Genomic DNA, 16,927 nt, shown 5'->3' on the forward strand with positions numbered 1-16,927 from the left:
TGTCCGCTCCACCACAGACACGCTCCATAGTTAGCCTGGCAGCCTGATAGAAATTCTGTACCAGGTCACGAATGGACTGGACAGAGATGGAGTCAGACATGGACACAGACACAGAAACAGACATGGATGTAAAGATACAGATCGTGTCTTAGAAGATCTACAACAGGGGCAGCTAGGTGGCTCAGTGGATAGAGAACTGGCCCTAAACTCAGGAGGACTTGAGTTCAAATCCTCAGACACTTAACACTTCCTAGCTGTGTGACCCTGGGCAAGTCACTTGACCCCGATTGCCTATGCAAAAAACAAAACAAAAAACCCCAAAGATCTACGACATCCTCATCAGGAAGCCACATAGCACATTCAAACACTGCCCATGTGTGGCTTGTTCCCTATTCAGTCAGTGTCCAGCGTGGGTCTGGCTCTTTGTCTGTGACCCCACTGGGGGTATCTTGGCAATGCTGCAGAGGGAGCCGTGGGGTATGTAGAGTATTGAGCCCCTTACCAAGGCTGGCGTCTTCCTGAGTCTAAATCCAGCCTCAGACACTTCCCAGCCGTGTGTCCCTGGACAAGTCAGTATACCCCGTCTGCCTCAGTTTCCTCATCTGTAAAAGGAGCTGAAGAAGGAAACGGCAAACTGTCCCAGTGTCTCTGCCAAGAAAACCCTCAGTGGGGCCATGAAGAGTCAGACAGGAATAAACAACAAGGGAGAGGAGCTCAGGTGCCGGCCCAGGTTTTCCATTCACTTCTTTCTGTCCTAACTTGCTCCCTGCCCCTGCTCTGGTCCAGTCGCTGCCTGGACAGCATCCCTCTCTCCCCTGTGGCCTGAGTCGCTGTTTGCAGGCTCCAGAGTTTGGCACCTGTTGTTTCCTGGGCCTCCCCCTCTGCTTTGGGACACTTCTGGTTGTAAGGAAGTTTTAGAGTGAATCAGCCGCGCTGTGCTGAACGGCCAGACCACAAAAGTCCGAGTAAAAACCACCTCCTTGCCCCAAACTGCCCTGAGAGGTTAGAAAAAAGAGGTTAAAAATGGGCTCAGAGAAGAAAGGGAGGAACCTTTCACCCCGTCAGCATGGATGGGGTTGTTAATAATTTAAAACCCCCCAAAAGTCCCGGGGGACAGGAGGCAGAGACGTTTCCAGCCCGCTCTTGCTCTTGCCTGCTGCCCGTCCTCAGCGTCTGACTGGTGGTGTTGGGGTGGGGGCAGCACCAGCAGCGCTGGGCTCTGTGTGGCAAGGGAGCTTCCTTGGCACTGATCAGAATCCCACAGTAGGTGTTCGTTTGGCTGTTTGGGTCCTGGGGGCTGTCCAAGGGCCACAGTCTCTTGGTGGGCCAAAGATTCCCTCTGATGGAACGGTGGATGAGAATGATTTGTCCCAGTGGCCACAAAAGTGGCTGGAGTGGAGCACTGAGCGCTTCGAGCTTGGTCGGGCAGCAGAGAACTGAGGGCATCCGTGGCTTCCCCAGCCATCGCCAGCGTCCTGACTTGTCCTGCCGGGGGACTCTGGACAGCTCTGCCCCCTGAAATACAATTCACGCCCAAGTCGAGACAATCACCCGGGATATCTTTGGTCTTCTTGGAAAACAAAGGACAAACAAGTGCAGCAGAAAGCGCTGAATCTGAAGGTCTGAGGACCTGAGTTCCAGGCCTTTCTCTTGAGTAACTCATTCAGTCACATCCCTTCTCTGAGTCTTTCTTTTCTCTTTTGTCAAATAAGTGGCGAGTCCAAGCTCTGCCTCTTGATAGCTCTGTGACATGGGGCAAGTCACCTGTCCCCTCTGGACCACAGTTTCCTCTTTGAAAAATGAGGGGGTTGATCTAGAGGTGTTCTAGAGCCCTGGGCAGTTCACTCTCTCCCTGCTGCTGGAGGCCCAAACTGGTCCTCGGGAGGGTGCGAGGGCTGGCTTAGTCTGCATTTCAGTGCCTTCTCTGTGCCAAGCAGAGGCAGCCTGGCCAGTGGCAGAGAGCTGACCTCAGAGGCAGGAAGGCCTGAGTTCAAGTCTTGCCTGTGAAATATTTTGGTGGAGTAACCCTAGCAAGTTAGCAAAGTTCTCAGGCCCCTCTAAAACTTGAAGTTCTGCAACGAGAGCCGACCTGTATCATTGAGGCAGCGTCCTCACCATGGGCACCCCTCACCAAGGGAAATCACGGGCTCCAGCCGCGTTTCATATCTTGTGTACTGACCTAGGCCCCCGAGGGCTCTGGGACAAAAATGGAAGAGCCGCTTCCCTCAAGGGGCTTACATCCTCCTGGAGGAGACGCCATTTGCATTTATACAAAAGAAATTGGGCAAAATTGTACAAAAGCAATGCAGAGAACTGCTGTTGTGCAGCTTATGGCAGCTGGAACCAAGGAGAACGAGCCAAACTTGTCATTGAGGGCACAAATACTGAGCCTTATGGATTGAGCGGTGGATGGGCCGGTGGGGCTGCGATCACAGGGGTGCTGAGAACGGGGCAGAACCAGAGAGGGAGGGAGGCAGTGCCATGGAGGGGATTGGGGTTGGGGGACTGGGCCACCTATCCCTGTGCAGGCATTAACTTCATCCCTCCCCACACCCCTGTCATGCTCTTAGCCTCCCATGCCTTGACTTTCTTGTTCAATTCGGTCTTCCAAGGCTAAGACTTAGAACTCAGACCACCTTCCTTCTCCATTTCCTGGGTGGGTCACAGCCACCTTTCTTCAAAGGCTGGAGGAGCTGGGGCCCCCGATCGGGATGCTCCCCACTTCCTCTGCCTCTGCTAACACCGCCACCTTACCCCAACCCCTCCCTTCCTCTCTGGCCAGATTTGCTAAGCCAGCGGCTCTACTGGGTGGACTCCAAACTGCATCAGCTCTCCAGCATCGACTTCAATGGGGGCAACCGCAAGGTCCTCATCTTCTCTGTGGACACGCTGAGCCACCCCTTTGGGATTGCAGTGTTTGAGGTAAGCTGAACTCAGAGCACTGAGAGGGGCCTTTGGTCAGGGGGTGTCAGGGCTGGGGGGGGGGTGCTGAGAACAGGGGATGTTAGGGCTGGAAGGGGGCTTAAAACAGGGGAGGTCAGGGCTGGGAAAGACCCAAGAACAGGGGATGTCAGAAATGGGAGGGAATTTAGAACAGGGGATGTCAGTGGCATATTTTTAGGACCAAGAAAAGTCTATCTTATATTTCATAGGTTATTAGTAAGCCTGTGAAATGCAGTTGACTTATACATGGCTATGTTATGGCTACATTAAGAGGTTCATTGTTAAGAATGTTGGGACGTACTGGGCTCCTTCTCTCCTGGACCACAGATACTTGTATCATAAAGCAGTCAAGCTCTCCTTCTCTTGGAGTGGTCAGGTTTACCAAGAAGCAGACTGGGAGACACTAGAAACAAATCCAGAACGATTTCCCCATATGAGGAAGGGGGGGGAACAGCACCAACATCTGGGAGAACCAGAAAAAGCCTTTCCTAGGAGGGGACCATTGAGTGAAGCCGGATCCCAAGGGGAGGGAGAGCAAGGCAGGTCTCGTAGGCAGCTTCCCAAAGGATCTTCAGCCCCCCTCAAAGTCTGTGACCCCCGTGAGGCATTAGAAAATAGGCCTGGAGACTTGCCATGGCCCGAGACTCTCCGCCTGGGTCCACGCCTCCGGTAAGGTACCTGTCAGCCTTTGGCTCAGCCTCCGGGCAGGCAGATTTTGTGGAATCTATAAAACAGCCAAGAAACAAGAGCCTCTCTCCAGCGTGCTTTCCCAGGAAGGGCTAAAGAACCACAAATTAGCGGTCCACGTTGTGTTCCACTTTTATTTATTTTGTTAAACCTTTCCTGTAACGTCTGGTTCGGGCTGTGCTCCGAGTTTTGCAGCTGCCTGTGAGGCAATGGCAAGGACTTTGACCCCGCTGGCCCAGAAGGCCCCCCGAAGTCCCTTCCGGCTCCATCTCTCCATCTCTGGAGGTGTCCGTGCCTTTTTAAATCTGAGCCTGGACATCCTGCCACCACCCTAACTACCCCGGCATCCACCCTGGGGGCTTCGAGGCATCGCCTGGGGCCGGCCTGTAAATGCCCTGTCTCAGCCCAGGGTCGGGAAATGGTGCTTCTGCCCACGGCAAAATGAACCGACTGGAGAATCATAGAGAGGAGGAGAGGAGAGGGAGGAAGGGAGGATCAAAGGCTACCAAATGTTCAGGCTTAGAAAGGGCTTTATCCACATGGTCTGGTTCGATCCTCGGCAGATCTGGGAGGTCGGTACGGTAGATGTCGTCTCATTTTTACAAAATAACGATCAATCGCCTGTGTGCTCCCAAGCCTGCCACCATCGTGGCTTCTCTGTTCTGCATGTGACGGTCACCGTCCTTCCTAAACACGGCCCCCAGAACGCGACACAGCACCCCAGGTGGGGTCTGGCAGGGCCGGGCATGGTGGCGCCCGTCATCACCCCTAGTTCTAGAGCTGGGGCCTTCGCTTCATCAGCTGCCACATCATTTCCCTCTCTGTCCCCACAAGGCTTGCTTGGTTGTGCCCGGGAAGGCTCATCATTTATGTGGATTTGATTTTACATCCTGTAACTTTGGTGGAATTATTGTTTTAATTAATTTTGAGTTAACTCTCCGGTATTTTCTAAGTGGAGCATTATATCATCTATAAAAAGCCATCGTTTTGTTTCTTCCGCTAACTGACTTTTGGATGATATCTAGAATTTGCTAAAAATCTTTGCAGATTCTTCTCTCCCCCCCCCCCCAAACATGAGGCACCCGCCCTTTTCCAGCCATGCTGCCCATTTCCTGCCTGCCATGATGGTTCATTTGGCGTGGGAGAAATCTCTGCAGCTGGGCCTCCCCCTCACCCCCTTAGTCCCTTTGGGCTGGGACAGGGGACATGGGTATTCCCTAGCTGTGTTCCCTAGACGCTCCCCGTCTATCGGGGTGTCAGCTTCCCTTCAGCCATTTTTCTATTGTTCTTTCCAGTCCAAAGACTCTTCTCTGTGGCAGAGAATACTGGGAGAGAAATAACAAAAGAAATAAAAAATGGAAGCAGCTGTTGCTTCTTTCCTCAGTCCCCCATCATCGTCCGTGGCATTATTGTTCTTGGAGAACAAACAGCTGCCTCCTCTCCAGAGAGTCGGACTCCCGGCTCTTTGGGAAGAAACCAAGATGAGTCACACGTCTCCTGGGTTTTCATTGGACCTTTTTATTTATCTCCTCACTGTCATGTTTTTCATCCCACCAGACTCCTAACACAAAGGTCAAGATGTCTCTTGCTCGTTTTTGCTTTTGTGTTGAAACCCTCCTTTCTTTTAAAAAATGTTTATTCTGAACGTGTCCCTTTCTCCCCTTCCTGGCGAGCCATCCTTTGTCACAAAGAATAAATAGAGGAGGAAGAAAGAAGAATAATTCAGCAAAATTAACCACCACTCTATTGCCTTGATTTTGCAAGTACAAAGGGAGAGAGTTGCATTTGCTCAGCAATTCTTTGGGCTATAGCTTGGTCATTACAATCATAGGCTCAGGCTGCTGTTCTACCCATTTACATGATTGGAATCATGGTTATATTGTTTCCAGGTTATTTTTCACTTTGCATCAGTTCAGAGAAGTCTTCCCATTCATCATCCAGGCTGCCTATGGACAGCAACTATGGCCGCCTATGGTAGTATCATAGTGCACAGGGCACTTCAAATATTAACTGTATGATCCTGGGCAAGTCACTTCACTTCTGCCTGCCTCAGTTTCCTCATCTGTAAAATGGGACTCATACAGCATTTAATTCACAGGGTAGAATCGAATAGAATCCTGTTTGTGCCTTACACTGGGTTGGTACTTAAGCAATGCTTCCCTGCCCAAATGGTTTCGTGGTCCAGCCCATCACCCCATCCCAGGCACTTTGCTCAGGAGATATGGGTCCACCCTCCTAATTTGGCAGAGGACAAAGCTGAGGGCCCAGAGAAAAGAAGGAACTTAAACATTGATTAAGCGCTTACCATGTGCCAGCCGCCGTGCCAAGTGCTGGGCAGTAGAAGGGCAGCAAAAGGCCCTTGAGGATCTCCCAGTCGATTGGAGAGTTGGTGACTGGCAGAAGGGGATGGGGGGCTCTGGGGAAGCTCGGGCGGAGATCCCTCATGTCCTCCGCCCATGTCTCCCAGGACAGGGTGTTCTGGACGGACCTGGAGAACGAAGCCATCTTCAGCGCCAACCGACTGAACGGCCTCGAAATCTCCGTCCTGGCCGAGAACCTCAACAATCCTCACGACATCGTCATCTTCCACGAACTGAAGCAGCCGAAAGGTAGGCGGTGACTTCCTGGGGAAGTGCCCACCACGTACCCCCTGGCCCGGCCTCAGGCTCCCTCCCTGCCTTTGCACCAGCCCTCTTAGCTGCTCAGCCTCAGCTTAGAGCTAGGAGATGGATTGGTTTCCTTTTTGAATTTACGTAAATCTCTCAGCTAATACATCTGCAAAATGGTTACAGCAAGCCTTCCCATACCCACCCTGGGACTCTTGAATCAAACAAGAGCCTCCATGTCAGGCAGTTTGTAACCTATGGCCCCACGGAGATGGGAGAGATATGCTAAAGGTGCCAGAGCTTTTCCACCTGGGAGGGCTGATCCCTGCATCCTCATGCAGTGATAACTTAGAGGATTTCTGGTTCCTCTGGGCAGCTGTAATCGGGGCATGCTTTGGGATCTTTTTTGTGGATCAATGTCTTTTTGTATTGAAAGTTTATTTTTGTTATTAAAGCTTTTTATTTTCAAAATATTCGCATGAGTAATTTTCAACTTTCTCCCTTGCAAAATCTTGTGTTCCCGATTATTCCCCCCTTCCCCTGGACGGCAAGTGAACCGATACATTTTAACACGGGCAATTTGTCTACACATCCTTCCACCCGTTCCGTGCTGCACAAGAAATGGGGAGCAGTATTTTGAAGGGCGTTTCTGTCCTCGATTTTTGGAGGCATTTAGGTCATTGAGCCTGCTCTAGTTTAGAAGGGGGATGTGGGAACTGTCTCCCTTCTGCTCCGTGCTGGAGGGGACCAGGCCAGATCTTTGAGGGGAACATTAGGGGCGATGGGGGAGGTCTCTGGACTCCCGCCTGACAGGAGGTGGCATCCCTAACACAGTCCCCACGAGAATGGGCCTCCTGGATGGGGCGGCTTGCACCCTGCAGAGCCTGGGTGGCCTTGTGGTGGCCATGGGCTGGTGGGAGTTCTGGGAACAATGAATTAAGCCAGGTCACCTCGGAGGTCCAGCCCAGCTCACAGATAATAAGCAGCATTTATACAGAACATCAGGATTCGCAAAGCAATGGGATATGGGTTCTCCTCTGAGCCCCTGGAGGCTGGTACTGTTACTGTCCCTATTTTTCAAATGAGAAAACTGAGGCAGAGGCCGCGAGAGCTGCCGAGGGCCACACGGTTAGTAAGAACTTGAGGCCGTGTCCTGTCTCCAGGCCACTTGTCGGACGAGCAGACCCCTTTTGTGCCGCTTCTGAGGTCCCTAAAACTCTGTGACTCTGCAGGAATGGGAGCCCTGAGCTTGGAGCCGGGCCGCCTTCCTGACCCCGGGCCCCACCTTCTCAAGGGGACCGTGAGGGTGTCCAGAGGGGAGGGTCTCCTTCAGCCCCAGCCGTGGAGCCCCACCTCTGAGCCGCCACCCCGTTCTCTCTCCTCCTCAGCTCCCGACGCCTGTGAGCAGAGCTTCCAGCCCAACGGCGGCTGTGAATACCTGTGCCTTCCTGCCCCCCAGATCTCCATCCACTCCCCCAAGTACACCTGTGCCTGCCCCGACTCCATGTGGCTGGGCCCGGATATGAAGAGGTGCTATCGAGGTAAGAGGAGGGAGCGGGGCAGGGATTCTTGGTCCCAGGCCTCCCATCCCCCTCCCTATCTGTGCCGCCTGCTTACTGGGGCTCTGAGGGGAGAGGTCTCTGGAGGTAGGAGAGTGTGGGTCCGGTCTGTGTGAGGGGAAAGGTCATCAGCGGCGGATCCGCCATCAGGATGGATGTCTAGAGGTGGGGGAGGGAAGGTCCGGTTTGCAGAACGGCCAGTAGCCCGGTTCAACTCAGCTGCAGAATGTGTGAAGGGGAGAAACAAAGCACGTATTAAGTTCCTGCTGTGTGCCGGGCATTTTATAAGTATTATCTCATTTGGCCAGCTGTGCTCGGAGGATGGATAAAGATAGACCCAGATGGAGCAAGGCTTTGAGTTCCAAGGCAGAGTGTTTCTATTTTATACTGCTCACATTCGTCATTGGTTTGAAGTCAAATGAATAAAAAGGCATTCATTAAATGCCTACTGTGTACCATCCTCTTAGTATTATATGGATCCTGAAATTAGATGTAGGAGGTTTCCTGATGAGGAATCTGAGGCGAAGGGAGGTTAATTGTCTTGTCAACGGTGACAAAAGTATAAATGGCCAGAATCGGAGGCGTGTCTGGGGAGTTAAGAAATCGGGTGTAGCTGCTTGAAAAGCCCCTTCCAGAAGTGATGGTTCTGGTGACCTACTGTGACCCCGAGGAAGAGGCAGTGATAGGGAGGGGCAGAAGGGCAGAGGGCAAGACGCTAGGAGTAGAGAGATGGTCGGGAAGCATGGCTCGGGACGGGCCAATACAGGCATTTAGGTCGGCTTGTGTAAGACTGGCCATTCATTCATTCATATGACAAGTGATTGATGCCAACTGTATGCCCTGCATGATGTTAGCCCCACGCTCTGGTCAGCAAGGCTAGGCTGAGCTTCAGTGGTTCCTGCAGCCAGGGAGAGGAGAGGCTGACCTTTGCCCTTCCCCCCACAGCCCCTCCATCTACCTCAACAACGACATCGCCCTCCACCGCCACGAGGACCCCAGGCACAAGTCTCGGCCCTGGCCCCGTCTCCCTGCCAGGCCACACGAGGAATCAGAGCTCCGGAGACGCCTCGCTGAGCGTGGGGACGGCCCCCAGTGAGCCCACCATTAGTGCATCTTCACCGGGGGTTCCCACGCCAGGAAACAGCAACCACTCACAGCATTGTAAGAATTTCTGCTCCTCTGTTTTAGATGGGGGAAGGGGAAAAGAGCACACCAGTGGGAAGTGGTGGGGAGATGGACTAGCCGGTGCATGGCCAAGCCTGGCCTGCAGGGGGCCACCAGGTCCTACCTTGGGGAGAAGAGCAGGGGAGCAGTGGGAAACCTCCCACCCTTGCCATCAGAAGATGAGACTGGGGCCCAGCTGTACCCATGTGGGTGTGATCTCAGGCAAAGGCCATTCCAGCTCCGGGCCTCAGTCTTCTTATCTGTAAATGGAAGGGTCAGGGCTCCCATGGGAGCCGCCCAGTCTCCTCCTGCTCTGACATCTTGACTCGGTGGCCTTTCTGGCCGGAGCTTCTGAGTTGTTAATAATAAGAATGGCTCACATTCCCATGAACCTCTGGGCACCCTGCCTGATGCTTATCATGTTCTCTCCTGAAGCCTCAGAAGGGGGGAGGGAAGGTGGCCTTTATCCTCAGTTTGTAGGTGAGAAGACGGGCTCAGAGACATTAAGTGACTTATTGATGTCACACAGCCAGTGAATATTTGAGATAGGATTTGAACCCAGGCCTCCTGCTCCAAGTCCAGTGAGCTCATGTGTTCCCAATCCTGAGGCCCCTCCCAGCCCTGACACCCCCCCCCCACCCCGGGTGGCTGAAAGCCACAGAAGCTCACCCACACTGCCTTTGCCCCAGGATGCCCGCCTGACTTCCTGTAAAAGTTATCCCCCAGATATTCATCCCTATTCCCCCTGTCTGCCCAGGCCTTGGCCCAGCCCCCAGATGGAAATAATTAAATTCAGAGCTTATTAAAATGTTAGGCACAATAATTGTCACCGTTTGAAATGTCCTGTCTCATTAGCTAGTGAATGTCTTTTTAATTGAGTTACCTGCCAGGGGGAATTCATTTAAGAGAGGATAAGCTCTCTTGGAAATCATTTTCCACGCACCGCTGACCCCGTCCACAGCTGTGGAGGGAGGGACCGGGAAGGTCCTAGTCTGATGCAGCTCCATTTGTCTCTGGGAACCCCCCTTCCGGTTCTGCCCCAATGCCTTCACCCCAGGAGTCTTGATGTGGGAGGACGCTAGCAGCCCCGTGCCTGGATTTTATCAATATTCCTCTGGCTACAGAGACAAGCGTGGCAGCCGCGCTCCCAGGTTACACTTCACTGGGTCTGTTTTGCACTTCATATGCATAACATTTCTTGCCTTCTCAATGGGTGAGAGAAGGGATTAAGAAAGGGGTAGAATTTGGAACTAAAAATAAATAAAATCAAATTTGCAGAGCCTGGGAGTTCTGCAGGCTTTGTATTGTTATCACGTACCCTGGAGAGGCGGATAACCCCCCTTTCCCCAAGAGAGGAAGCTGAGCACTGGGATCGCTTGCTATGTGTGTCTGGCAAGGCATTCCCCATCTCTGACCCTCAGTTTATTTATCTATAAAATTATAATAATAGGTCTCACCTACTTTCTTGGGTTATTGTTGGGATCCAATTTATGGACCTTTAATATGTCGTACACATGAGTTGTTCACAGACAGTCATAGAATTTCGAGTTAGAAAGGAGCGTGGAGGTCTTCTGGTGCAACCCCTCTATTTTACAGTTGAGAAAACTGAGGCCCAAGGGGGAGGGGAAGTGGCTAGCTAACAATCAGCAGAGCCTGGATTATGATAATTTTTATCTTTACTTCCACTTTAAGAGATCTAGGATCTTTTGAAAACGTACCCATCTTTTTCTGGGTTGTCCTTGCCAGGTTTGAGGATCAGAAACATATTTGCTTCCTAGAAACAATGAAATAAGATGACTTCTTTTTATTTTTGAGAAAATGATATAGTATAGGGATTATTTGTTCTTTTAGTTTTCCGTAGAATTGTCTTGTGAAATACAAGATGATTTACTTGGTATTTCTTAATAGCTTGTTCATTTTCTCCTGAGATAAGTAGATCTATTTTTGCCGTGTTAATTTGAGTGTTGCATCCTTTTGTAAATGTTTTTTATGTTCTCTATTTATATTTTATATGATCTTTCTTTTGCTGGCATTTTTTTTTGTATGAAGTTATGTTTTAGCTGGTGGAATAAAATCCACTAATGCAGATTGGCAAATTTTCTGTAATTTATAGTCTGCGAGTAATGTCTGGGGCATTAAGGGAACAAGTGACTTGCTCAGGGTTACAGAGCCAGAATCTGTCAGAGATGAGTCTTAAATCTAGGTTTAACTGATTCCAAGGCTGGCTGATTGTTCTTCTGCCAGTTTTCATTCTTTCTGGAGTTTTTGTCAAGATCCTGCTCTTTCTGGTTTGGTCATTGGATTCTCCTTTTGCTTTTGAGAGAATTTGCTAATGGTTTGTCGATCTTATCGGCCTTTTCTAATGACTGGTTTTTATTTTCTTCATCAATCCAATTATTCTTTAATTTTTATTGATTTACCTTTTACTGTAATGATTTCCTGTTTGGTACTTGTTATTACTGTCTATTTTGTTCCTTTTCTAATTTATGTAATAGTTAACTCCACTCTTAAATATTCTTTTTTCCCTTTCTGTTTTAATATGTATGGAGTACGGAAATTTGCTTCTGAGTACTGTTTTGGCTACATCCCTTAAATTGCAGTAGGTAGCATTTATGTTGTCATCTTTAATATTATTATTTATCGTTTGCATTATTTGTTGACCCGGGAATTCTTTAACAAATAATATTTCTTTCAGTTTGCATACAAGCCAGAATTTTTAAGAGCCATTTCCTTGTTAATTACTATCTTCATTGCTTTATAACCTATGAACAGTGTTTACAGTGTCCGCCCTTTCGAGTTTAAAATGCACAGAACAGACCCTCTACTGATACATACTGTGATCTTCTCCATGTCTGAGTCAATGGTTTCATGAACTGTTGTAATGAAAATATATCCCTGGGTCCCAGCGCCCTGTTGCCCAGCAGGGCAGGTGTTGGGCCCTCCGTCATTCACATCCTCTCCACTTGCAAAAGCAGAGCCCAAGGCTACAGAATAGAAGAGACCATGGAGGGAAGCCCAGGTGTAGACCCCTTCTCAAGGATATTCTTAGCAGAGACCCCGCCACCGTCCTATGATCCCTGCAGACATTCTGCCTGCCCTGCTCCCAGTCTGACCGGGATGCTCTCTCTCCCCAGTCTCTGGGCTACAAGGGAGCTGCTCATCTCTCTAAGTTCCTTTTTGGGAGGCGAGGTTTCCGTGAAGCGTGAGTCAGGTGTTTAGCCTGAAGCTCATTGGCCCGCAGTGGGGCCTTCTTTGGGGCTCCTGTTGGGGAGCCAATGTGCTTAGAGGAGGAGACAGCAGAGCTTTGATGTGAAAATGGACAGAACAGCTTTTGAAACAAAGAAGCAGGGGCAGCCAGGTGGTACAGTGGTCAGAGCACAGGCCCCGAGTTCAAATCCAGCCTCAGAATTTGACCCTAATTGTATGAGCCCGGACAAGTCCCTTAACCCCAACTGCTTTGCCAAATAAAAAGAAAAAATAAAGAACCAGATCCTCCTCCTCCAAAAAAAATTAGATACCCCCCAAGTGGGAAAGTTGAGGGGTGTAAGCATCTATAAACCGGAGATTGTATGTATACTTCTAAATGCAGAGGTAGCTGACCTGTCACAGTCACATATCAGCGGTAGAATTTGAACCCAAGCCCATTACCTTTTGAACCCAGAGCATGGCAAGGTTGGCGGCCATTCTAGACAAAGGTTCACGCTTCCCTGGGTGTGTTGGGCACAGTACCAGCATGGGACCACTAGGTGGCGCCATAAGGCACAGAGCCCCGAGCCTGACTGGCCTGGGATATTTTGTAGCTGTGCCCTCCAGTCTCAGGCCCTCCCAGTCCCAGGCCCTCCTGGTCCAGGTCCTCCCAGTCCCAGTCCAGGCCCTCCCAGTCCTGGGCCCTCCCAATCCCGGGCCCAGGCCGTCCAGGCCCTCCCAGTCCCCGGCCCACTGGCTTTCTCTCTTCTGTCACCTTGGAGTGGGGAGAGAGCTGACTGTGTGTTTCTGCATCTTGCAGATGGGACCATGGGGGGCAAGCTGGTCTCCACGGCCACGGCCGCCGTCATCGGCATCATCGTTCCTGTGGGTGAGTGCCCCGTCCCAGTCCTTTGGGTTGGGGAGGGAGGAGGAGCCCTGGCCTTTGGGCCTGGGTGGGTGGGGAATGGGGAAAACGGGTCCCACCTTCCGCGCCTCCCCTTCATCCTAAGTTTGCAGGGCTACCTGGTCCTGGAGAAAGCATGGTTCCTGTTCCTTCTGCTGCACGGGGCTACGGAGACTTGGCGGGGGGCCAGGCCTTTCTCTGAGATGAGAAAGAAGGATCTGGGGCACCCCCAAATCAACTTAATCCTGGGTGTGGCTAGACTTGGGGAGGAAGTGGGGGTGCTCTGGGCTCAGGCCACATGGAGAGGACCCCGTCCGGCTCTGGCCGCCACATCTCAGGAGGGACACGGACAGAGCCTGTGCCTGTTTGGAGAAGGGAGCCGGGGGCAGGGAGAGCAAAGCCAGGGGGATGAGGCGGAGGAGCTTGGCAGGGCGGGCAGAGAGCCTTGGCTAAGTAGGAGACGGAGCCTGGGCAGCCCCTGGCAGAAGTGAGCAGGGCAGGGTCCTCGGCAGACCCTTGCCTTACAAAAAGAGCTTGGGGTACAGGGACAGGACTTTGGGGGATGGACAGGAACAAAGAAAGGGACCAGGACAGGGAGAGCAAGCAGATTGTTAGTCGATAAGCATTGATGAAGTGCCTGCTGTGTGCCAGGCACTGTGCCAAGCGCCAGGAATAGGAACGAAGGCAGAAAAACAGACCTGCCCTCAAAGAGCCACCCCCCCCCCAACTCTGTCCCAGGGAAGAGGGCAGGCAAACAAATAGATAAAACCCGGCAGGGAGGAGTCGGCTCCACTGGGAAAGGCGGGCTATGGAGGGGGCGGGTTTGCTGGGATTTGAAGGGACAGAAAAGTCCCTGAATCAGGAGGCATGGGGGGGGGGCGCCTTGGTCCAGAGACCCAGGGTTTTACATCTGGTTCTGGAGGTTCTTGAATGGGGGAGTGACAGGAGAAAGCTGCTGGGTAGAGGCCAGGCTGGGGCAGGGAGAGCCCGGGGGCAGGCAGACCACCAGCAGCTCTTAAGTGTTAGAGGAGGAGGAACTGAGCTGGTGGGGGCGGCAGAAGAGGGCAAACTCAAGAGGAGTTGAGGTGGGATGAGAGGATTTGGCCAAAGATTAGCTCTGGGCAGGATGAGAGACGGTGGAGGTGTCCGGGTGGCACTGGGATCAGGTGACTGGGAGCAAGACCAGGAGGAAGATGGTTCTGTTTTGGACGTCTTGATGCTGAGATGCCAAAGAGCATCCACATATTCAGGGAGAGACGCCCCCAAGGAGTTGGCAAGGCCTTGCCCTGGAGGACAGAATTAAAAATCACAAGAGGAAGTTACAGGGAGCCTAAGGAAAGATCTCTTACCAGTCTCAAGCTTTCTCATTTTGGGGTGGGCTCCTCACAGGGAATGAGATCTGTAAGCAGAGGCCAGATGGCTCCATGCAGGGAATGTGCTAGGGGTCTGGGTCTCTTCTGGGTCTAGAAAGCTCTGAGCCTGGGCCAAGTGCCCGGGATGACGCGTCCCCTCTCTCCACCATCCGCACATGTGCAGGGGTCATCGCCTTGCTGGGCATGAGCGGCTACCTGATCTGGAGGAACTGGAAGAGGAAGAACACAAAAAGTATGAACTTTGACAACCCCGTGTACAGGAAGACGACAGAGGAGGAAGATGAAGATGAGATCCACATCGGGAGGACGGCGCAGATCGGGCACGTCTACCCCGCTGTGAGTGTCCTTGGGGAGCAACGGCGGAGGGAGGGTCCTCTCTCATGGGCCTGGCGTGCTCCCTCCCTCGTCCTTCTGCCCTTCCTTATTCCTTGCTTCCTTCCTCTCTCTTAGCTTTTTCCCTCTGTGTCTCTCCCTCCTTCTCTTTGTTTTTTCCCTCCCCTCTTTTCCTCCCCTTTTCTCTCCCCCACCTCTCTCCCTTCTCCTCTCCCCTTTTCCCTTTTTCTCTTTTTCCTCTCATTTCTCTTCCTCCTCCTCTCCCATTCCCCTCTTTCTCTCACCCTCCTTCTACCCTGTTTTCTCTTCTTCCTGTTCCTTCCTCTTTTCTTCTATTTTCCTCTTCTGCTTTGATTCCCTTCCTCCCATTTTCTCTCTTCCTCCCCTTTCTCCTTTTCTCTCTCCCATCTTTCTGTCCCTCCTTCTTTCCCCCTTTCCCCTTTTCTCTCTTTTCCTTTGCTCTCTCTTCCTCCTCTCCCATTGCCCTCCTTCTCTTACTCTCCTTCCACCCTTCCTCTTCCTCTCCTCTCTTCTTCTATCTTCCTCTTCTGCTTTGACTCCTTTCCTCCCATTTTCTCTCTTTTCCTTCTCTTTTCCATTTCTCAATGATTCTAATTATTAGGAAGTTTTTCTTTGTCCCAGAATCACCAAATTTGAGAATTGAAAGGGAGGTCAATGGCCACTAGTCCAACACGGCCCCCCAAAGAGCCCCTATAATAATACAAATGAATGAATTCAAGAAAGATTTATTATGTGCCAAGCACTGGGGGTGCCAGCATGAAGGGCAGGTGGTTCCTGTTCTCAGAAAGTCACACATCTGGGAGGTTTCTGCTGCTGCGAGTCAGTCAGAAAGATCCCATGGTCCTCAGAGAGTAGCAGCCAAGGGGGCTGGATCACCCCCTTCTTTGTGATGGGAATCCATTCTGAGATTGGATCATTAGAAGGTGATGGGAGCTTTGGTGTGTCTGCCAAGGGCTCTGGTCCCTGGAGAGGCAGCATGGCCGTGTATGTCCCCCAAACTTTGCTCTCCAGGGCCATCGGACTATGAAGCCTGCCTAGGGTCGGGAGCCCAGCCCCTCTTGAGGCAGCCCAAGGCCCCTTTGGGGCAGTTTCCTTCCCCCATCAGTGGGCCTCTTGTTCCTGGTTCTACCCTTTGGGTACAGGAGGAGATTTTTCCATCTCCCACAAGCCAAGCATTTGAGAGAGAGACTTGAAGTCCGCAGCGTCTCCCTCCTGAGTCCTTTCTCTTCCATGCCCTCCATGCTCACCATGCCCCCAGGTCTTTCAGCCCATTGGAGGTGCCATAGGTAGTCACCAGGCCTTTGATGCCCCGATTGTTCTCTTTTGTCGAACTTCAGTTTGACTGACATTGACCTTTAACAACCACAGTTTGGATCCTATCACAAACCAATTTCAAAGCCCCCTAATAGAGAACTTGTAGCTAAAATCTCTTCATTTTTCCTAAAATGGGGAGCCCAGAACTGGAGGTAGCAACCTAACCAGGCCTGAGGACGGTGGCACGACTCCTTCCTGCCTTTCAAATGCGAGGCAGCCTAAGGTCAAATGATGGCTTGGGCCACCACATTTAGTATCTGTCTATCCCCACTGAGGGATCCACTAAAACCCCTGGTTTTTTTTCACATATTGTCTAGTTGTACCTCTCCCATTTTGTATGTATGAGTTATTTTAAGATTTATTTTAGTTATTTTAGAACATTAAGTGTATCACTGTTTTTATCTTATTAGAATTTGGCCCATCGTTAACATTTTATTAGCTTAACAACCATCACCAATGCAGTGATTTGTTTTGCTTGATCATACCTTGTACTACAAAGGAGGGATTTTAATTCAGGCCGGGCTCTAACCTTTTGAAAATGATTTAAACTCTGCCTCTGTTGACCTCATATTAACTATTCCTCTCAACTCTGTCCCTTCTATGGAACCGGCCTCCTATGGCCTTTTAAAAGTCATCAGTAAAATTATCGAAAGTCTCGTGACGTGAGGGCACTTCACCGGAGACCTCTCCCCACCCAGGTGATCTTCAGTGACCACATTTGGGTCCCGTCTCCAACCAGTTCCAAATGTAAAACGTAAGAATGGCACAAGAAGCTCTTTCAAATGTTTTTGCCCACATACGGGCATCATTTTCCGGGCTCCCGTGTCTAATGGGCCA

At 51.2% G+C, this 16,927-nt stretch overlaps 1 protein-coding gene across 1 annotated transcript in view; it reads left to right on the plus strand.

Moving 5' to 3' along the window:
* The window catches only part of LRP8 (LDL receptor related protein 8), a 41,271-nt gene that overhangs the window by 18,771 nt on the left and 5,573 nt on the right, over window positions 1–16,927 (plus strand). The window contains exons 13-18 of the mRNA XM_031968548.1: window positions 2,783–2,922; window positions 6,098–6,239; window positions 7,625–7,777; window positions 8,741–8,956; window positions 12,966–13,034; window positions 14,586–14,758. Of these exons, the coding sequence (XP_031824408.1) occupies window positions 2,783–2,922; window positions 6,098–6,239; window positions 7,625–7,777; window positions 8,741–8,956; window positions 12,966–13,034; window positions 14,586–14,758 (893 nt within the window). The remainder of the gene's footprint in view (window positions 1–2,782; window positions 2,923–6,097; window positions 6,240–7,624; window positions 7,778–8,740; window positions 8,957–12,965; window positions 13,035–14,585; window positions 14,759–16,927) is intronic.

Source organism: Sarcophilus harrisii, chromosome 4, assembly GCF_902635505.1.
Source record: "Sarcophilus harrisii chromosome 4, mSarHar1.11, whole genome shotgun sequence".
Lineage (NCBI taxonomy): Eukaryota > Metazoa > Chordata > Mammalia > Dasyuromorphia > Dasyuridae > Sarcophilus > Sarcophilus harrisii.